The 23,999-nt window shown below is 37.7% G+C and overlaps 1 protein-coding gene across 8 annotated transcripts in view; it reads left to right on the top strand.

The window, feature by feature from the left end:
• The first annotated feature begins 1,484 nt into the window (after window positions 1-1,484).
• The window catches only part of LOC121297115 (actin-binding LIM protein 3-like), a 74,043-nt gene continuing 51,528 nt past the window's right edge, over window positions 1,485-23,999 (top strand). For 4 of the 8 annotated variants that reach the window (XM_041223164.1, XM_041223163.1, XM_041223162.1 and 1 more), the window contains exons 1-2: window positions 1,485-2,087; window positions 19,080-19,220. In XM_041223164.1, coding sequence (XP_041079098.1) covers window positions 2,075-2,087; window positions 19,080-19,220 — 154 coding nt within the window. In that variant the 5' untranslated portion in view covers window positions 1,485-2,074. The remainder of the gene's footprint in view (window positions 2,088-19,079; window positions 19,221-23,999) is intronic. The other 4 variants (XM_041223159.1, XM_041223157.1, XM_041223158.1 and 1 more) reach the window with 3 other exon arrangements.

Below are 23,999 nucleotides of genomic sequence, written 5' to 3'. Positions count from 1 at the left end.
ATGTAAACGTCTAAATATTTCCGGTTTGCGATTGTTCTTTAGAATTCCGTAAGCATGTAGAACATCTTTGCGTGCCCGTCCAAATCAAACACCTCAATAAACTATTGAACGCTAACGAACCTTCTGTTATATAGTAGTTAGAAAACAGACATACAACACTGAAATCATAAATATGATACTTTATTCATACACATGAAAGGGCATTCTACCCCTCCAGGGGAATAAACACAAGGAAAGCAGAGTCACCAGTAAGGTCTTCTAAACGGTCGCTTTGGTAATCATTCCCAAGACATGCTGTACAAAGGCTAAAGTCGCACTGCTTCCCCTGAATCGCTGGTCCAGGTTTCTTCATTAAGGCAGGCTGCCTTCTAAAACAAGAATGCTATTCAAATACACACCGTGGCATAACGAGCATTCACATATGAAGAGTCCGGAGCCTCAACCAGCCTTGACCCCTTTTGTATACCAGTACTGGCCAATGCTGGGATTTGCTAAGAGAAACACACCATTGGAGAACCTACACGTGCTCTCTAAAACCGCACGTATTGTTAGCTAAGTTCTGAGCCTGCAGTTCCTATTAACCCCTTCAACAATGCTCAAGGCAGAAATTTGCCACAGGGCTAGAGTGGTTTGAATTATTATTATTATTATTATTATTATTATTATTATTATTATTATTATTATTATTATTATTATTATTAATCAAATTATTAATGTTTAAAAGGATAATTACATGAAAATAATATGGCTTTCCTTTTTCGGAAAACTAGTTTGATCAAAGCTGTCCTCGATACCTGTCAAATGGACAGGGATGGATTTTTTATAAATTTATATCAGAAGTCCTGTTATTGATGATAACATATTTTGTAATAAAACTTATTTATTGCAGAGTCTTTAAAAAATAATAAATTAATTAAAGTAAAGTTTCAGATCTTTCAAAGGCCTCATATGTTTTTTTTTTTTTTTTTTTTTTTTTTTTTTTTTTAATATAATTATTTTTTTTTTTATTATATATTGGCAACTCAACTGAATAATTATGGAACTAACACGTGATTGTGCAGGGAGATTGCATTGCAATATTGCCAATATATATATATATATATATATATATATATATATATATATATATATATATATATATATATATATATATATATATATATATATATTAGAAATCTACCCAGATGTTAATCTATACAGTTAACACAACACACTATCAAGTACATTAGCGTGTTAAAATAGGTTGCAGTAAAGAAGTAACACTTGAATTCTTAAGCAAAATGTTACACTTGAATTCTTAAGTAAACATTATTGTATTGGGTGGAGAGTATTAGAGGTTTCTTTAACGCCAATTAAATAATTGAGGAATCCAGCAGGTGGCAGTGTGTTGCTTATTCTGCAACACAAAACACCATTTGAGTGAAAATCCCCCGTGAGCGATGAGCATAGTTTACAGTCAGTGCATCCCTCGTCTTACACGATCTCGGCAGCATGCATTAAGCTTGACATTAGTACGTACACATGGCAGTTAGTGTTTACATGTCATGTCACTGCTGGCTCTGACGTCTCTTAAAAAGATTATGCGATCAGTGCAGGCAGTACTGTAGTATAGGCGTTCAGTTCTAAAGGTGCCAGCTACAGACCAATAGCTTCGGGTTTTCAGAATACGAAGAGAACTGGAGAAGGAATGTGACTGCATAGCATAGCACCTCCATCGCAATCGTCAGTATTTCAAGGAATCCCCCAGCAGCTCTGTCAGGGTATTGTTGCAATCTGCTTCTTCTGAGGGGAACACCCTAAATACGGGATTTCATTCCAAACTGTGACCTTGTACGCGGAGAGCCAGGCAATTCGGGAGACAGTGAAGAAGAAAGGGAACATATCGGGAGTGGAATTTCACAGCTTTTCAATATCCAATGACAAAAAGGAGTTATTCAATGAATAATATTAAATTCCCCAAAGCTAATAAGGAAATACATTTATTTTAAATTACCGTACCAGACCTAGACCAATTTCTCAGCAAATATATATATATTTTTTCCTTCTATCGGATGAGAAAATAATTCTGTGCATCATGAGCACTCGTGGTAAGTACATTGATCTGTGCCACTTTGATGATATTCTGAATTCTGTAACGTGAGGCTGTGTGGTAGCATGCATGCGAGGTTCGAGGGTTCATAGACGAAAACATGCATGAACACGGATATTATTTCAAATGTGATTTCCACTTATATAAACGAACTGTACAGGAAGCTGTTTCATTTAAGGTAGTGTGCGAATGAAATCTGCGTGTATTGATTATAATGCAAAAAGGTTGCGCTAATGTCCAGTACACGTGATTTCGTTTTTCTTTATGCATGTAGAGATAGATAGACAGATAGATAGACAGACTGATTTTATTCATCCTTGACCCGATGTATTCAAATCACCTGAGCCACTTGAATTCGACGATAAAGGTGCTTAAAGTATTTTCACCAAACAAACAAATAAACAAGCAAACAAACAAGCAAATAATCGAATAAATACATAATGTGCTAGGTTTTTTTTTTTTTTTTTTTTTTTTTTTTTTTTTTTTATGGATTTATGCCAGTTACTTTGTAGCACTGTCATGTATCATACACTGGTTCTGTATCAATATACCATAAATCTTGATTTGCGCAAGGGATAATGCTTGAGTAGTACTTAAGTGAATGTGTGGTCAGATATTTTTAAACATGCTTTTAATTGCTGATTTCCTCAATATGTATTGATAATAACCAAATTACTAATCAATAATAACCAACCCCCCTCACATCTCAATACAACACACATAAAATCACTGCGAGTTTAACAGCTTGAGCAGGAATATCTTTTCCCTGTCTTCCACATATGTATTAGTCTAATCTTCCAAAGAATTTTACTCAATAGTAGCTCAATATCTCTTATCTCAGTTAAGTTACATTTTCTTTATCTTCCATTTTCCCATCTTCAGATTAACTTGAATGCCCTAGCCTATTGTTTCTAAAATGCTACATTTTACCTATGAAATATGTAGGAAATATTTGAGTCTCTTGACACAGCGCAGTATTGTATTAATCACCACTTTTGCTGTAGATTTTGTAAATTCACTGTTATACAAAATGTGTTTTGAATTCTAAGGATCTCTTTTAAGCAAACTATGTTGTCTTTAAATACAGACTATGCATTCCCTGATCAAACTCAACACTTAATTTGAGTTCTTTTGCAGCATATGTTAGCTGCAATCGTCGTGTTTCCCAGTGTTTAAGCCCTTTGGGATGCCTTGGCATGAAAGGCACTTTACAAAATAAATGTGATTTGATTGGGTGACTGTACAACACAACACTTGCTAAAACTTGTCCTGCCACAGACTGCTGGAATTCCACAGTCACAGCTGTTGGGGAACAACCAAGCGGGAGGCTGGGTAGAGTTTCAGGCTGTCTTTAATTTAAACTGTGTAAGACTTTGCATGTGATTATCCCAGACACAGTAAGTAAAAATACCTCTGGACACACCAGCTGACAACTAGCTTGCATGTCGGATATAATGAGCAATGAACAATGAAGTTTGATGTTCTGTAGTTTAAAAAGAAATAGCTGCTCAAATGTGCAGTGTGAATCAATTCCTTTCCTACATATCCAGCTATAATTAGATTTATACTACAAGGCCAGTATTGTTTTATGCATGCTTCATGGGGAAGCAAACACATGGTGCAGCTCCTTTGAGGTTTGATTAAGCTGTAGCTCATCTCAAGATGGGTCACCAGGACACAGTGCACTGCCACACTCCTCTGTGTGTTTTGAGTAAGAGCTGCACAGGGATACCCATCTCATAGGATGTGGTTGTGCTTGTAAGAAACTGTTTAAATTAATTTGTATACATCCAGATTCTAGAATGCAGCCGTAAGGCCTTTTGAAAGATTATCTTTGAAATAATCTACCATTGCATCAGCAGTCAGTGGTATTCAATACTCCATTACACTTTACAGGTCTCTAAACGCTGTGTGTAGTTCATGTCATTATTTACTGTATCTGTACAAAATTGTCATTGATGCAGTGACATTTTATTATTTTTGTATGGTTAAAAAATGATGATTAGTTAAAGAGTTAACTGTTGTTAGCCAATAATTAAGCAACCTCAAGAAATGTTTATTTTCTCAAAGGGCCACTTATTTGTACTATGGATAGTGAAAAATGTGAATTGCTGCTCGTTTTGTCTCTAAGCTTCTTGGAACAGAAGGGTCTGTTTTGTCTTGATTTGATTGGTAAATCATTAACTCATCAAATCTCATCAAGCTGTAGGGACACAGCAAAACAATCCTTCTGGCTTGATTGGCTGTGTTGATTGAACTGCATATATTAAGGGCACACGTTGCAAATTGCGGCCAACTTAACTGTGAACACCAGTCTTAAGCTAGTTCTAAGGCGAAATGTTTCTGTCCTTCTGTCATACTCCTTATCCCTGTGCATGAAACACAGCAAAACAAAAAATGAGCAGGAATATCAGGGTTAATTTATAAAGAGATGGCGGTCAAGAGCTGGTCACCTGACTACGCGTTTAATTATCTGACTCTGGGTAGAACATTACATTCTAAAAATATTCGCTTAAAAATACCATTCCTCCAACCTACTGAAAAATGTAAATGGGATCTGGATCAGGTGTCCAGGAAATCTGGAGCCAGGTGGCCACCCTGGGTCAGGGTTAGGCTTAGAGCAACAGCACAAAGGGAATGTTTTTTAATGTGTTTAAAAGAATGTAGTACAGCTTTACATCGGCTCTCCTTCCTGCACCAGGTTAAGCCACTTTTCCAGTGTTTATTCAAATCAGTAGTTACAAGAGTTTCCTTGTGAAATGCAAGTGCACTACAAAACAAACAAACAAAACAGCAGCATATAATCAATGGGCCACCACGTGATAGTGGGAAGATGGACTCTTTTTATTGACCTGTAAGAGTGAATAATAGACACTGTACGGGCTAGACAAGGCTGGACCAGGATTATAGCAAACACCCAGCAGCAACCACACAGGCACCAGGGACACCCCCTCAATATCTGCAGGGTGATTGAAGATGATGAAAGAAGCCCTACAGAAACCAATCAGTGAACCTGGATAGTAGAAAGAATCTCTCTGACTTACATTTCCCCTTGTTATTTGTATGCTGTTGTTTTAAAGACTGGGCTGCTTCACATAGCAGCATTGACATGTACTGAGAGAGATTTGGCCTTTATTTTTCACAAAAACAGAAACAAACATACAAATAAATAAATCGAATTTGATGGAAAAGCAGGAAGGAGAGGGGGAGTGTACCACTGCACTAGCTCTGCACTGCCACAAAAAAAGCACCTGTTCCTGTTTGTCCTGTCCGACCTGTGACATGACTGGTTAATTCTAGTCATCCGATACAGCAATGGCGAACTTTACAGCAGAAAACAGGACTGAATGCAGTGTACCTGGATTTCTCTTTGTGTTTGAATACCAGCAGGTATATTATTAAGAGTGAAACGCTTTGCATTTTTTTGAAGCTATTGAATTCCTTCAGAGGAAATTGCCTTCATGTTATTTCGTGCAACAGAATACAATGCTCCTTTTATTTAAGTTTAATGTTTCCATTTAACCCTCCTATTATTTTCAGAATTTAGGTACATCTGTTATGTTTTGGGTCATATTGACCCAGTGCAATTTCAAACTAATTTAAACAGCCTTAAATTGATTAAATGTTTTTATTTGCAAAGGTGTTACTCGTTTATGCTTTTATAGTCCAGGAGCTGTGATAAAACTAGTTTGACTGCCAACCTGGGAGTTCCTCATTTTGGAGTGTCTTTACCAGTGAGATGCTGTTGCAATACTGACAGAGAAAATTAGGCTCTGCCTTGTAGATCTATATTGTTTGTTTTTTTGTTTATAAATATCTCCAGACAGGTGCAGCCATTTCCAGAGATAATAATACAAATATAATAATAATAACATAACAAATTAAAATGTCTGTTTTATTCCTGCACACAAATCTACTAGATAAATGACACAGGTCACAGTGACCCGAAACATCTTATTTGTATACAGTGGCTTGCGAAAGTATTGACCCACCTTGGCATCTTTCTTATTTTGTTGCCTTACAACCTGGAATTAAAATTGATTTTTTGGGGGTTTGTATCATTTGACACAACATACCTACCACTTTGAAGGTGCAAAATATTTTTTATTGTGAAACAAACAAGAAATAAGACAAAAAAACAGAAAACTTGAGCGTGCATAAGTATTCACCCCCCCAAAGTCAATACTTTGTAGAGCCACCTTTTGCAGCAATTACAGCAGCAAGTCTCTTGGGGTATGTGTCTATAAGCTTGGTACATCTAGCCACTGGGATTTTTGCCCATTCTTCAAGGCAAAATGCTCCAGCTCCTTCAAGTTGGATGGGTTCCGTTGGTGTACAGCAATCTTTAAGTCATACCACAGATTCTCAATTGGATTGAGGTCTGGGCTTTGACTAGGCCATTCCAAGACATTTAAATGTTTCCCCTTAAACCACTCGAGTGTTGCTTTAGCAGTATGCTTAGGGTCATTGTCCTGCTGGAAGGTGAACCTCTGTCCCAGTCTCAAATCTCTGGAAGACTGAAACAGGTTTCCCTCAAGTATTTCCCTGTATTTAGTGCCATCCATCATTCCTTCAATTCTGACCAGTTTCCCAGTTCCTGCCAATGAAAAACATCCCCACAGCATGATGCTGCCACCGCCATGCTTCACTGTGGGGATGGTGTTCTCGGGGTGATGAGAGGTGTTGGGTTTGCGCCAGACATAGCGTTTTCCTTGATGGCCAAAAAGCTCAATTTTAGTCTCATCTGACCAGAGTACCTTCTTCCATATGTTTGGGGAGTCTCCCACTTGCCTTTTGGCAAACACCAAATGTGTTTGCTTATTTTTTTTCTTTAAGCAATGGCTTTTTTCTGGCCACTCTTCCATAAAGCCCGGCTCTGTGGAGTGTACGTCTTAAAGTGGTCCTATGGACAGATACTCCAATCTCCGCTGTGGAACTTTGCAGCTCCTTCAGGGTTATTTTTGTTCTCTTTGTTGCCTCTCTGATTAATGCCCTCCTTGCCTGGTCCGTGAGTTTTGGTGGGCGGCCCTCTCTTGCCAGGTTTGTTGTGGTGCCATATTCTTTCCATTTTTTAATAATGGCTTTAATGGTGCTCCGTGGGATGTTCAAAGTTTCAGATTTTTTTTTATAACCCAACCCTGATCTGTACTTCTCCACAACTTTGTCCCTGACATGTTTGGAGAGCTCCTTGGTCTTCATGGTGCCGCTTGCTTGGTGGTGCCCCTTGCTTAGTGGTGTTGCAGACTCTGGGGCCTTTCAGAACAGGTGTATATATACTGAGATCATGTGACAGATCATGTGACACTTAGATTGCACACAGGTGGACTTTATTTAACTAATTATGTGACTTCTGAAGGTAATTGGTTGCACTAGATCTTATTTAGAGGCTTAATAGCAAAGGGAGTGAATACATATGCACGCACCACTTTTCTGTTATTTATTTTTTAGAATTTTTTTAAACAAGTTATTTTTTTCATTTCACTTCACCAATCTGGACTATTTTGTGTATGTCTATTACATGAAATCCAAATAAAAATCCATTTTAATTCCAGGTTGTAAGGCAACAAAATAGGAAAAATGCCAAGGGGGGTCAATACTTTCGCAAGCCACTGTACATGACCTGAAATAAACATCTCAAAGGTTCTGTTTTCTGTGTATAAGTTCATGACCCCAACTTAGGAAAAGTCATAAAATATTATACAAAAAATGAAAAGAAAAATAGAATTTAAGCTAATTTGAAACTAGAGTCGGGTGAAATAAACCTGAAACCTAATAGGAGGATTAAAGGACTTGCAATATTCAAATAAATGTTGTCTAAGAGTACAAGGAAATCATGAAACAGGTTTAGCAGAAAATGTGACTGTACTTACTAAATTAAATACGTTTTCATCGTTACAGCACAGTAGAAAATGGGGCCCATTGCACATGTAGCACAGCAGCACATATTTCCGTTTGTTTTAACAATTTTTTGTTATTTATTTATTTATTTATTTTACAAAATTAAATGTTGACTGTGGATGGAAAACAGATCCTTGATATGCAAACCACCAGGTAGTTGGATGTGTTTTAGTATTTACTTCACATGCAAACTGAAAAGCAACAGAAAACAAACAGACATACTGTGCAAACTGAATCGCTGACTAATTCTACTGTGTTTATAAAAAGCTGATCTTTTTGCTTTGAAGTGGAAGTTTGTTTTTTTTTAAACAGAGAATTCAGGTTTTACACTGGAATGGAGGTATATGCCCAGAGCAGAATAAATACATCTGCAGTTACATGTTGTTGTGATTATAGTTTGGTTAGTCAGCGCAGTATCAGTTGCATCCAAGTTTACACTCCACTGGGTAAGTAAGAATGTGTTCTTGCATTATACCCATGCTAGACAAGTGAGGTATTGTTTCTTTAAGGGATAGGTCCAGGAGGCAGTACTGACAGTTTCAAAAAGGGTTCTTTTTAATGATGAGCATTCAGGTCTCCCTAGGCTAAAAACTGAAAATAAACATGTAGAAAAATATCAGCCAGCTACTTGAGAAGTCTTAAAACCACATCTTGTTAAAACTGTGAAACAGAGTAATCTTTGGTTATCTTCAGAGTTTCAAGTCTGTGTAACGCCAGACAGCTCGTGGAACTTGCTGGTTGCTTTATGGGGTCGTGAGAGCTGGTTAAGAGCCTGGTTAGCACTATTCTTAGGACTGCAATTACAACCTTGCTGCTACAGAATCAATGCTAATCTGGGTGCATGAAAACAGACGCATTCAAAATAATTCATTGTGTTTGAAGTCATAATAATAGTTGCTGGAAAGTCTTTGCAGTTCAGTTTCTAGTTTGTTCAAAAGTTGTTGAGGAGAGAGTTAAAAAAAAAAAAAAATCACGTAGGTCTGACATTTCCTGCTAGATACTGCCACAGTGACGTGTGTTTGTGTTGCAAGCCAAAAGCAATGCATTTAGAAGGGAATGTTTTTTAAATAAGCTTTTATATCTGACTGCTTGAAACAAAGCTGTCAGTATACTGAGAATGTCAAGTTTTAAATCCTTGTGAGCTTTAATGGCCTCTAGCAAAGATTAATGAACATGGTGGACCTGACTTTTTAAGTGATCAGGGAGGTCCATTACTTGCTGGCTGCATCCTCCATTGTACACTGAAACAAAGCTTTGGTCAAACAGTGGGTGGCTGGCATCCCAGAATCATCCTTGTATGCACAGTGGGTTGTGAATCTGGAGTTACATATTATTGTAACATTGTGAGCCCAGCCTGCAGTGGGGAGGAACTCAGAGCCATTGATGCTGATACAGTTTCATACTACAGAACAACTGTTCCTTTTCTGTGGGATTAGCAACAGGTCACTTCAAGGTCAGTGCCTGAATAAATCTCCAAATAACAGCATATAGACTACAAAAATGAAATGTTTCCATCAGCTGCTTCACCAGCCTTTTAGAGATACAAGCCATGTGCGTGCGGCTTGGTCACTACATTCTGAGCAGTTCTTGTGTTTATTAGGTGAGACCCATGTCCTGGAGGTTAGAGGGCATGGAATCTTCATCACATTCTCCAGACTTGCTACCAGGTCACACATCAGCACCTCTGGCTTGTAGTGTTCCTGCATGCCAATCAACTATTCAAGAGCAACTTGGTATGGCTGTGAGATATCAGTTATCTTAATGGATATATTATTTACTTTGTAAGATTTTTTCTTTCAGTCATCACAACATGGTGGCTTTTTAAAACTTTTTAAAAGAAATTTAAAGCACCCCAGTGGCCTCAAAAATGCTCTCAGAATCACGTCCACTCTCCAAGTACTTCTTATGTACCAACACTGTGCATGTATTAAATACCACGCAGAACAAATGCCATATTTCTTACGTGTTGCAGCGTGACAGGTGAATGGTCTTGTAATATATGTTCTTGGACATTTGACATGATTCTTAGAGTTAAATTATTGCCATAGAGGCGCTTTCAACTTTAAACCAGGATGTGATGACAGAAGGCTGCAAAGTGAATCTAAACAACAAGAACACACAGGTTTGGATCATTCATTTATTATTTTCCTGCCCACACTGAGTTGACCTTTAACTACAAAAAAGGGCACTTCCAATTATAATTTCCATTTGAACTCCAATAAATTAGTAATTAAGATACTATTCATTCCAGCACCCTTACCCATCCCTTATTAATATGAACTGCCACTTACAGCTGCCCATCCCTTATTAGTATGAACTGCCACTTACATCTGTGCCCCGAAGATGCTTGTGAGTGTTACAGCTGTTGCCAGAGCAGGCTTACCCGTACTCTGTAATGTCAGTGTCACCGTGGAAACCCTGCTGTCATGTTGATACTTTCTGTTCCAGTGAAGTGTCTGGTTCTGAAATTTCTACTCTTCTCGCTGTGTTATTAAACTACCAGCAAGGGCATTCAAGCAAAAATGTCTGGGAGCATAAAATGTCCTTCTTCCTCACACTAAAGCATCCATGCTGTTTTTCAATGGAGCACTTTACGTGTCATTCAGTGTGTTTTTTTCGGATTTCACCAGACTGCTAGAGCACAGTAAATACATGTTACAATGATCAAGGTTTCCTTTCTTTCTGTTTCATTTTTACGCCTGTACATTTTCAGAGTTTGAAGGATACCCTATGAAAGTATTCCCATGTTTAAGGTGCTTTACGTTTTAAATGACTGTGAGAGGTGAGACAAGGAGGAGACAATAGGAAACCCCAGTAATTACCTGGTTTTAGCAGTTTCCCAACAAGACCCACCTTATTGTTTCTGTCGTCTTTTTGGTCGAAGCAATTACCGAATGTTATACTCACGTGGAGCAAGTCAGATGGTGCAAGAAGGTTTTTTTATAACCACAAAAGGGGCACTGCTTCTTTAAATTTTAACAGTTCCCTTATAAAAGTTTACGTCTGGATCTTTGCAATTCCCCTATGCTTTTCCCATGGTTATACTATGGATTTACCAATGTGTTGCAGTGTTTATTAATATGCTTTACCATACCTTTATTATTTACTTATTTACCATGCTCTCTTATGCTTTCACTATGCCTTATTACACTTTGCTTTGCTTTTACTATGGTAAGCTTTTATAAGGGTTTAAACAGTAATACCTGTCAGCAATTAAAATTGTGTGTTGTGATTTCCTGTTGAAAGATCTTATAAAACCCATATTTATCATGAATCCAGACACTGATATGTGATGTATTCAGGGAAGTCAGGCATCAGAAGAGTAAGTGGTCCACTGAGGTCAACTTCTAGCTCTTTCATCAATACAAGAAGGTTAACAATCGTGCTGATAACTAGTCTAGTTTATATTCTGCAAAAGGAGTTTTTCTCTACAAGTCTGTTTGAATGGCATTGATTATCAGAGAGTTCGCCCCGTCTCCCCCAGCCCCACTCATCTCTGCTTGGCAAGCAATGAAGAAAGCTGATTGGCCAGGATATGTACATCAGAATGTACATTAGAAGAGCTTTGGGGGCATTATATTGATTTAATATAATACTTTACTGGAGCATTTTAAAGTGAGTAACGTTTGAACCTGAAAAGACATTTCTAAGGCTAATAATACATTCCTTGTTAATCCTTCACCTTCTTGGCAGGCTGCCTTACAGAGAAATGAACAAAAGAATCAGTAACTAAATAATTAAATAATTTAATTCAGGGGAATTCTACTGTCTTTAGCTTCATTAGCTCTTCTGTTATTAAAATTACTTACTATTCTCAACAAATCTTTCTGGGATATTATTCCAATCTCAATTAATTTTACTTTTCTGGAGGAAAACGCCAGTAGTGGTGAGAAAAATACAAATTTAACAAACTGACTCTGAGAATGCATGAACCCAGCCAGTTGTTATCACTGCTCTGTTATATGCCTGCTTCCTGTAACGTGTTAATCTTTGGCTTGTGTTTGACTGAAGGGAAAGAAATGACTTATGGGCACGCTGTGGCTCATGTTTTCCCTTCAAAACAACTTTTCTTATCCTGTGCACGGTTGCATAATCTCTGGTTTGTTGTTCTCTCGCTGACATGCCTCTAACAGCAATACAGACCAGAACAGGGTTTTCTCTTTCTTTTTCTCTCCAGTTTATTTCATGACAGCCCAAGAATGAAGACTTTTAAAAGGAAGAATCAAACAACAATTCATCTTTAATTGTGTAACACTTTTTACCTGAAAAAAAAAAAAAATGTTAGACTATCAAATTTGTAGTGAAGGTAATCATTTTGTACGCCTAGTGTCAATTTAAAAAAACTGGACTGCAGCTAACCTTATAAAACCTTACCACAGTATTTTTGTAGTTTTACCTTGCTTTTCCATGGTTATATTATGCATTTGCCATAGTTTACTATGGCTTGCAATGTTTATTAGTATGCTTTTATTTGCAATGCTTACCTATGCTGTACCATGCTTGCACTGTGAGTTATTACACTTTGCTATGCTTTTACTATAGTAAACTTTTAAAGGGGCATGATGGCTTTCTGATAAAGGACAGTGCAGGCTAACTATTGAATAGTGCATAGCACAGCAATAGTTTATTTTTAGTGGGAAAGTGGGCTCACTTGAGGGACCCTGCAGCTTTAAAACTCCACCCAAAGTGGTGTATTTTGTCTTAAATGGGCAATGGGGTGTTTAGTTAATTAACTTTTCAGTTAAATTGCTAAATGATGGGCTGCCACTTGTTAATGGACTGAAACAGAAACCTTGTTAGTTCTGAGGCAAGCTCGGGACGCTGACATGATAAAGAGGTGTGTTTTGGGAGCTGACGAATAGAGCTTAAAAATGTTTTCAGGAGATTTAGTCTTTGAATACAAGTAGAGTGATTTAGCAGCTTTGGAACACCCACAGCAAATGTCAATGTCTTTCCAAGAGATATATTCTCCTACTGCTCAGCAGAGTAAAACTGCAGATTGCAATCAAGCTTAAAGCTGAACTAGGAAGCTGCAATTGCTATTTATTAAGATAAAGGAGCACATTTAATATGTGACTGTTTATGCCAAGCAGTGATAAGCTTGATACTCTGGGATTAGTGTCAGAGAGTTGCAATACTGTATTATTTCTTGTTTATATAACTAACATGGTAGGGAAGAGGGAATGCAATAGTTGGTGTCAGATTCTTTCAAACATGTTTGAAAGAGTCTTTAGGAAGAAGAAGGGTTTAAAATTCCTTCTAGTATTTGAATTCTTTTAAATAATTTCTTATTAGCCCAATGCCCTGATAACATGCGTCATACTTGAAGAAAATGAAGAAAAAAAATAGCTGAAATCACAGAAGCTGTCAAAGAATATCTTAAACACGGTGCTGTTTTACAATTGAATACTGTACAAAGGCTTTTTTTTTATTATTATTATTATTAGACAGCTCCACACTGGCATCTGTATGGAAACTCGCATTGCAAACTACAGCCATGTTCAAAAACAAGTCAGGGTGGATGCTGAATAAGTGAACGCAAAGAATTATAGCTTATGACATGAGGACACTGAACACACAGGTGTCATATAGCATGCTGCTTGTGGAAGCTATTAAGGTCCCGAGGTGACACTGCTTATTATAACAATGTGGTTGACTTGTGTCAAGCAATCCTAGGAAGAGACTTTTGATTGGTTTCAGTCGGTAAATATCGTGAGGTGTTAATAAGGGCCTAGGGAAAAGGAGTGGAAAAACAGAGGTGTTGCCACAGAAGTTGTTTTTGATATACTGGAACCAACCATGCTCTACATCTGAGGACTGCCCTTGTAGTCACTGCTAATGTGCTTGGAAAGCATGCGCTGTACTGTACCTGGCCTGCAGATGAAAGGAAGGCCTCAGTCTTCAGTGCTTGTCAATCCTTTGGCTTTCATGAGCAATAATAGGGGGGAGAACAGTTGACTTGTACTCCTGTCACTGAAACAGTGACACAGGGACCTGAGAATGTCATCTCACTGACTTGCCTTGGAAACATTCCAGTGGACAGCTGCTTTACAGAGCTCTGAAAAACCTGGATATGAAGCATACAAAGAAATCACAGTTTTATTGTCATTTGCTGTCATATGGAGTGCCATGTTATTGTATAGTATTGAATCTGCGATACTTCAACACAGTGTATTGAATACAGTGAGTGCAATTAAAGCTAGTGAGAGATTTCATGTACTGGTTTTTTGTTTGTATAAAATGCCGTTTGTTTGTATATGAATGGTGTAATGGTACCACTAACAAGGCTCTTTTTTTTACCACTAGCCTGGTGTAGTTGTTCCATGCTGTCAGGAGAGCACTGACAAGGTCTCAGCCAAGCCTGTCCACTCTAATCCCACATTATCCATTGAGATCCCAATAGATCTTGCCATTTTACGAACATTTTAGAATCCCCATCAGATTTCAGACTTGTTATCCTTTCGTTCAGTTCAATTTCCTTTAGTAGGTGAAAGCAGTTTGGGACATCAAGTTGCAGTATAAATACATATGTGAATAAGTGAATATGTGAAATCATATAGTGAAATACAGTTCAATACTGGCAGCAGTAATCATTCATCCGATCCAATTTTTCTGTCATGCAAGCAGAGTGAAAAGAAAGAAATGTGTTTTGAAAAACATCTCTCTATTATTGTGCATTAAACTCATTGTGATATTTGTTTTATGTGAAGTTTTTACAAGTGGGTTTGAAGAATTTGTTTGAATGTGGATTCCTTTGAACGAAGATTGTGTTGTTACTGGGTAATTGACTGGATTTCCCTTGCCAGTGATTTTGTGGTCTCCTATAACAGGATTAAGGTGCAACAATCCAAACTGAATGGTTTAACTGTATTAGGTTCCTGTGGGCAGAAATGGCACAGATTGTTTTCATCTGAAACAGCACACTTGGCCTCCAGTTGTTCTGTTTAAGATACCTATGCAGTTAGAAATGAGAGAAGATTATAGAGGTTATTACATATTCCCAGCAAACTGGGACACAGTGTTTGGTCAAGTCAAACCAAAACAGTCCTGGCAGAGCAGCCTTGCTTTCACTTTGTTTGTAAGGACAAATCCATGGCCTGGGTTTGAAAAGATAAACCCAACCCAATTCAATCCTCTTTTCAACGTTTTATGTTTACGTGGAAGTCACTGCATTTAGCTTTAGGGAGCTAAACATCTCTGTAAATGTGTAATAAATACGAATTACTTTGTCTGTGACCATGGATTCCTAACTGGAACAATATCAAATTATTAAATTACCCCAGAGGGTCTTATTCAAGCAATCTGTTCATTTGACCTTTATTCACTTAGCACCAATTGAATAGTACCGCTGGGTGTTTATTTGGTCAAATGACTAAAAGACAACCTCAGCCCAGTTTGTGCCACCGCCATTCTGCTGTGTCAGTTCTATTGCTGATTGAGACATAATTAATTGTGTTATATATATATATATATATATATATATATATATATATATATATATATACTGTACCAACACAAAGATTAAATTCCTGTAACTATAATATTATACCACATGGTTGTATAATACATTTGTATCCTTAAGCTGCCAACATCCTGGCAAAATTCCAATACATATTCTTAACTGGCTCAATCTCACTATAAATAGGGTTTCTAGGGTCCTTAAGAAGATGTTATGTGATTACTACATAATAAATCTTTGCTGCATTCTATTGTATGGCTGTCCCCACACTACTTTGTGCAAATGAGGTGCATCAAAGCTGCATTCCCTAATGGATTTCTGGATACCGCTGGTGCAGTCCTCCAAAGCGAGGTCTCTACACTGCTGACCATGAAGCCCATCAGCTCTGGATTGTTCACTTTGTACATGTAGACATTGTTGAGTCAACCCTGGCCTGAGATCCAGTCCACTGCCGATGCTCTTAGCCTCTGTGTTATCCGCTGCCACTCTTCCTCTGATACACCTTGTTTGTGTCGGCTCCAGAGCCAGTGCAGAGGCCAAGCACTTGATACCAAAGTAACTGAGCAGCCCTCACTATTGCCTGCGCCACCCCACAGATCCCCCCTTCTGTTATACCTGAGTGCTCTATCTTATTATAGTTAAGACAGTACAGTGATTTGCAAACACTGATGTTTAATGAAGGCTGTGTGGTGAGGCTACAATGCTCTGTGCTGGAGATAGCTTCCAGCAGACCCAGATCTCTGCTCCCATTTCTCTGAGAGACCTTTTAGTCAACTTAAATTATAACTGGATTATACTGTATAATTAGATTGCCCCCAAGCCAACTGCCACTTGCTCCTGCATATTGAATCAACAGAAGTGTGTTGTTTTGTTGAGGAACAGTACTGTAAAGAAAGAAAGAAAGAAAGAAAGAAAGAAAGAAAGAAAAAGTATTTCATTGAAAGAAGTTATGGTCACACAGGTTTAAATTGTAGGAATGCTGTATACAATTCTGGTGCCGGTGATCAGATTAAAACATGTACTTGGGCTAGACAGGCAAACTGCAGCTATTGCACCGCCAGAGTCATTCCAGCAATGAAGCAATGAAGTTGGCAAGCAATGCAGTTGGGAATGAGAATCTCCTGAAACACTGGCAACGTGAAATGTAATTTAGCTTTATAATATTCTGCTAGTGTCTATAAAGCATGTTATCAGTAACACTCAGTTAAGGCAATCGCACATTACTTCCATGACTGAATTCTAGACCTCTGGGTGTTGACTTCTGTTGTGCTTTCTTCTACTAAAGGAATGGTTCAGCATAAAAAATATCAAAGCATAACTAAATCAAAAGTGTGTGTTCTGTACTGTAGCAATGCACCAATCTAACGTGGTATATAGCATGCTTTATCATGCAGTACTGAGTAAAGCATGATGAATGGGTAGTAGAAGCATGTGGAAAACATGTTAATTTACTTACTTTTATAAGGTCAAAGTGTACCTATCTCTCCACAGTGCTGACGTATTCTTCTCAAGAAGATTTATCTACCAACAAGACATGTATCTCGCCTCCTTTCAAGGTTTTCTCTTGCTACCAACGTCTAGACTCAATCTGCCTTGGGTGCGTTTTGAAACCATGACTTCCTTCAAACCCCAAGGTGTTTGGTTTAACCCCTATGCTGTTGGGCCGGTACTGTAAGACAGCAGAACAGATAGATTTTCTGAAACCTTATTGATTTTTCTTTTCTCTGCTGTCTTCCCCATAGCAGAGGTATCTTAAGATAAGTAAAATATAGTATACAGCAGGCAATGATAGAATGTGAACTCTCTATAGCCACGGGATCATCATTTAGCTGTCCTGTTTGCCAACACACAGGATGTGGATAGATCACTGAAGACTGGCATGTTAATTAAGGCCTGTGTAGCTCTTACTGGCTCATGGTGGGGTGTTTTTTCTTTCTTTTCCTTTGATCACACTTATGTAGCTCTGCAGGTCAGTGGGTTGTTGTTTCAGACTGTGCCTTTTACTCAAGAGTTGTTTCTTTCTTCTTCATTAAAGCTCAGATTCCAGTATTCCGTTTTAACCCCTTGAATCCCAAACGTTTAGACTTACCAGGACCAGCAAATCATGTTGGAATAGTAAAATAGCATTTTATTTTTTATTTATTTATTTATTTTTGGGAGCTGGTGCCTAGAAAACATTTAAAGTAGAGGCATCACACATTGTAGGTCCAAGCACCAATAACTATAATCCCAAATCATTTATAAAAACACAGTAACTGAAGAAGGTAACATTAAAATGGAGCTATACCCAAACATGGACCTGTCACGACTAAGTAGAAAACTATTTAACATCTTAGAAGATCAGGTAAAATATATCTGGCTATTTTTAACATGCTATAAGATCTGTCCATACCTGAAGATTTAGTTGTGCTTATAGCCATTTCATTGTTGGTCTTGAAATGCGATTTATTACGGATTGACAGAAATGGGCCCTGTGCTTTGATCACCTCCGTTTAGGACTTTTGACCTGCATACTAAGTTTTCAAATTGTGTGGTTTTATTTGTTTTGTTTTGTTTAATGGGTTGTGTTCAGCAAATGTTTAAATAATGTAAAATTGGCAAGAGACAGGCAGGTGTTGCAGTTAAAAAATAATTCCAGCTAGTGAAGATTTGTACGAGCAGAAAAGCTATTCTTTGAGATGAGCTTCCTGACAGCTCAAAGACAGCCCATCAGCACACCTGTCAGCGCGAAACCTCATGAAAGATAAATACATACAGTAGTTGAAAATTACTCTAAAGTGATTTACCTGCACTGGCCTTTCTGTGTGGACCCTGAAGGAACAATTTAAGGCATGCGGTAGACAATAGTAACAAGATTTTCTTTGTCTTTTTTTTTCATTTTCTGTAATATAATTACTCCCAAAATCAATTGAATATGAATCTATGATGGCCCCTGTCTCATACCCAGATCAATAGGAAAATTGATCTTCATTCCAGTTGCATCTCTAAGTAAGGGAGGTAAGCTTGGGTGTTCTGTCCTGTTTCCACAGTGCTTTGTGACCTTGGTTTGCACATACACCACAACAGCATCTCTTTTACTGCAGTGTAGGATCTAGGCTAATAGGATTGGCAGATTTACAATGTTAGGTTGTGAATTCAGTCACCTCAGGCCAGAGAAGACTTAGTCTAGATGAAAATGGTGCAGTAAATAACATGCTTCTCTTTTTAACCGTCATTGATTTTTAAAATGTTATTTATTCACCCAGAAGTAAAAAAAAAAAAAAAAAAAAAAAGCATAGAGGTTGGGGAGTCGCTGTGGAGAGTTCAGAACATGAGAGCATCGATTCCCATCAAGTTTCAAAATTGATCCTGTAAAACTGTTGCGGACAGTCTTCTCCCACAGTGCTACTCAGCATCTATGCAAATGACGCCTACATGTTAACTACATTGAGTTTTACACTTCTGATATTTCAGGAGTGTTTATTTATTTTTAATCTTCCCAGGAGATTCTTCTTTCAGTCTTTTTTAATAAATTGAAAATGATGCGGCATACATTTTAATGACTGTGGTAATGTGTACTCTCCTCGTTTACCAGTAAATTGACCAGCTCTAATTCCTGACCTTGCTCCAACTAATTCATCCTCTTGTTTCCAGCAGTTCCCTATGAACACAACTCGTACAGCGCAGGCCATGGCTCCTCAGTGATTCAGTGTTACCGGTGCAGAGACGTCTGCAAGGGGGAGGTGGTGAGAGTGCAGCACACCCATTTCCATGTCAAGTGCTTTACCTGCTATGGTAAGAACATACTTCATTTTAATTACCCTACAAATAAATACTACAGTGATGAAACATTAGCTAACTTCAGTATACTGTATGTAACTGTTACATTTACATTGATGACTACCTTTCAGAGATTCCTGGGCTCTAACATTGAACTGCAAGGTACAGCTCCATTGAGTATTCTGAGATCTGACCATTTAAATATCAGGACTAAAATCATATGGTCAATTGTTTGTCTTACTGCTTAGGTATTGGTAAATTCTCAGCTGGTTGCAGCAGAAATAGTAAAACGCCTCTAAATGTATTACCATAGCTGCATGGGGAGGAGTTGCTGTGGAAACCATGTCTGGTGACATCTCCTCCTGGGAAGGGTTTATATCAGCAACATTTAGCTGACCAATAAGAATCTGTCTCCTGGCAATGGCAACTCCACCCACCTAGGAAGGAAGCGCTTCCTCTATATCATGTGAATAAAATCCTGATAATTAACTGAGTGTCACCTGCCACACAAGCCTATTTCTCTTCAGTAGTTCAGCAAGCTGGCAAAATCACCCGTTCATGCTGTTATGTGTCATACACCTTAAAGCACACCATTCTAAATCGAGGGTAGTTTCGAACAGCTTCAAATCTTCTGAAGCTCCGCAGTTCAGTGGCTGTCTATAATGTCATTCATCCTGTTCCTCCACACATTCAGTATCATTCACTTGTTTTTTTTTTTTTTGCTGGCTAAGGCTTGCTTTTCACCACCTACTCCCTCTCTCCACCTCCCTGGAGATGGGAATGAGCTGCATCCTGGAGCTCTGACTGGTGGAGCTGTTGCTCGGCTCCAGGCACTTCACCACTTTACTTCTGGGTCACCTGGTGTCTAGGACGCACTGGGTATTTGCATGCCTGTGTCATGAGGCAGAATTGCAATCATTTGCTATAAGGAATAGTGTCTTGAAAATGGTTTGTGTAGTGTAATACATCTCAGTAAAATAGGACATCAGCACCGCGACAGAATATTTCCCTAAACTGGAAATATGAGTACACGAGTCTAATTTTCTTGTGCCTGTTGTACAGATGGCTCAGTAAAGTGATATATACGTGCTACAAATGATATACTTGTAAATTAAAAACTAAAAGAAACACTATAAAAATATGTTTCAAATACATATTCTATGCTGCCAATAAACAGGATGTATCCTCAAATTCAGAGCCAAATATTATCCATATGTAATTACACAAAACCATGAATACTTATAACATAGGCTTAGAGTCTCAGGCTATTTTGAGAGAAGTGAAAACCTCAATTGCACATGCAAATAGAGGTCCATGTGGTTTGTTTTGAAAACCTACAGATGCCTGATATTGGCACTGTTTTTCAAACTATTGCAAGATGCAGTACTAAAGTATTGAAGTATGGTGTCCAATTGCATTTGGTTGAAAATGTTTTTCTTTTAATTTGCTTTTGAGCCAAACAAGTATAGTCCAAGCATTGAGAATGTTTTGCTGAGTAGAGCCTAGTCATATGAAATAGGACAGTTGCTTCTCATAATAAAGTGGTCCATTGCAGAAATGTACAGGTATCGAAAGCGATAACTAAACTAAACAATACAAAAATCAATACGAGACTGGTTTTGTGAGACAGCGGTGTCACAATGATTTCTGTTTTTTTTTTTGTTCCCCTTTAAAAACACACAATTCTTCTAATGTAAGTGCTGGAAAATGGAGTATATTAACATAAAATAGTTAATGTAATGAACCCACAAACATTCAAACATTCAAACACAGCACCAAAAATGCAAGTATTTTACAGAGGAACTCTTCTAAAATTCATCAGACACTTACAAAAGTAATAAATAATCATATGCAATATTATATTGGTAAAACAATAAATATTGCATTGAACAATTCATTTTTATTGTGCAATTTTGTGATAAAGCGTTGACTGTTCATTTTTGGTTGGAATGTGTAAACCCTTGTCAAATCTTATGTTACAAATTCCCCAAAAATGTCAAGGAACAGTAAGACTTTTGTTGTGAAGTTTGATACGGGGAACAATGGGACAATCAATGTTAACTTGAAAATGTTTGCAATGTTCTTGGATGACATCCAGACAAACTGAAAGCTAAATTCTGGCTCTTGCAAAACTCACGACAAATATTGCTTTCTCAATTATGTAGCATTCTTCATTTCTCTTTAAACATGCATACTGTACATAACAGTGTAATTTAAGAGTTTGGCATGAGGAGCTGTGGAAATGCAAGTTAAACAAATCTAACATCTAACGTTTCCTTATCATTGACTAGCAAATGCAAGTGGGGGGGGGGGGGTTGGCATCGATAAGGACAGGTATATAAGGCTGCACGTAAGTTCTTTCAATCATTTTTTCATTGCGGTAGATGCAACTCAAGGAAGCCGAGACATTGTGGGTTTAATAGAGAGGTAGGGAGAGACTAATAATGGCTGGTTGTCTCTTCTGCAAGGTGACGATTCAAGTTCTATTGTAAATGCCCCGGGTATGTCTACACTTTCAATAGAATCAATTATTTGGAGAAATATTATTTCAATCACCACAACAGTGGACTGAAAAGCAATTTTGCAATCTAACAGTGTCTTCAAGATTATGATTAGGTTAACTATTGGGCTCCAGATGACTCCACGGTGTTTGTATCTTCTACTTAGTGCTTGTGTGCTTGAAAATTTAATCTCAAGAGAATATTGTTAGAAGTAAGCAGTTAATGAGGAGAATTACTGCCATCCGTCATTCCTGGAAGTTGCATCCCTCCACATTGCTAGATGAGAGCTGTAGACCATAAGACTTTGATAGGAAACACTCTTAAAAATAAAGACCACAGATTCATAAACAATCCCAATTCAATACCATGGGATTAACAGTTGTGGCATTATGACTTTTTTGTTTTTATTTGCAGAACGGTTGAGTCTGTTTTTTTACTAATCGATGTACATTAAACTGAATTAATCAATACCCTAGACAAAGAAGGGTGTGCAGTAGACAAAATTATGATGGCAACAGATTCAACTTTACATAGTTCCTATAAATGTTTCATATATTTTGGTACAGTCTCATGTGAAGGCACATTATCTTGCAGCTGCTTCAGCTCGTTCCTCCCACAAGTGGAAAATTATTCTCACTAGAGTTTTCTCATACCAATTATTTTGGAATTACTGTCAGACAAGTCAAATCCACATGAAAGTTTTATGAAGCTTGTAGGTTTGCAAGCTTCTCCCATGTAAACAAAAACTATAGAAATGTAAAATGAATTTATTACTGAATATAATCTGTATTGATTCTTACAGATTTAAAAACTGCACAATTAGATTGTGTAAAAGGTTCTGTAGTTTGATGTTCGGAACAAAAAGTATTACAAACAACAAAATGGTAGCAAAAGTAATTTTTACCACTACCCAACTCTGTTGAAATGGGAATTTAGTAAACATTAATTCCACGGAATCAAGTTCCTTTATGATTTGGATGAATGTCTAGGTAAGGAATATATTTGTTGATTCAGGTTCCCAATTAGGGACCTGCCTCGTCATACGTTAAAGATCTACAACAATCATTCGACCCCTATTAGAATTCAAGCAGCCATTGTTACCAGCTATCTTTTATGCCTCGTACTACTAAAATAATGACCTGGGGTCTAAACTAACTAACTAACTAACTAACTAACTAACTAACTAACTAACTATCTCTCTCTCTCTCTCTCTCTCTCTCTCTCTCTCTCTCTCTCTCTCTCTCTCTCTCTCTCTCTCTCTCTCTCTCTCTCTCTCTCCTCTCTCTCTCTCTCTCTCTCTCTCTCTCTCTCTCTCTCTCTCTCTCTCTCTCTCTCTCTCTGTCTCTCCACCCCAGGGGTTATACGCTTGCTTACAGATCATTAAAATATTCAAAGCAAGTATAAGGCTCAGTGGGACTGCTACAAACCTGTTTAGCTAGTATTTATTTTATAGGTACATCCTTTTCAGAAACAGATTAGTAACTCAACCTGTAGTGGCTATCAGCATTTTTTGTATTTAACAGCAGAAATCTGAGGTTCATTAAATATGTGCCTCATTGACTTTTTACTGTAATGAATGGAGTGCACACTGCGGATCAGAGCTTACTATTAACCGATAAGGGACCTATTAGCAAGACTTGTGTCATACTGATGGCTGTTTGTTGTAACTTGACTATTATTTGTAATGATGATCAGACAATTTCAAGCTTGCCATGATGAAAGCAGCAGAGTCAAGTACCACAAGCTCTTTTGTTTAACCTGTGGTAATTGTCACATGTTGCATAGGCTATATTATAACTATATTATTGTGTTGAGGGACATGCTTTTTGGTCTGTAATCAGCATTGTTAAAACATCATTAAAATGCATATTTCAGGTAGATTGCCAAATGAAACACCCCAAAACAGCTGTGATTTAAAGGTGAAATTACTTTTGTGCTTAAGGGATGAAATACCGAATGTGGTTTTGTCCACTAATGAGGCTCTACCTGACCCTACTATGAATGCAATTGTACCGTGTCATTTGTTAAAGCAGATTTCATATACAATTATAAGGTCATTTATTTTATTGTTGTAGAAATGTGAATCTGCGACCAGTAGCTTTATTGTCAATTGCAGGATCAACCCTTTAGTTGAACTTTGAAGTGATTTAGAATACCTTCAAATATCATAACGTCATGCATTTGCCAGTCCAATTAAACAACAAGCTAAACTCGAATGGTTTCCGTCTAAAATAATTTAATTGAAGAACTTGTTACTGGAATCAGTATACCAGAAATACCAGTGGTTTTGTTT

This window comes from Polyodon spathula, chromosome 22 (assembly GCF_017654505.1).
Source record: "Polyodon spathula isolate WHYD16114869_AA chromosome 22, ASM1765450v1, whole genome shotgun sequence".
In the NCBI taxonomy this organism is placed as follows: domain Eukaryota; kingdom Metazoa; phylum Chordata; class Actinopteri; order Acipenseriformes; family Polyodontidae; genus Polyodon; species Polyodon spathula.
The sequence above is the reverse complement of the archived record's forward strand: the minus strand, read 5'-3'. Positions and strand labels throughout refer to the sequence as shown.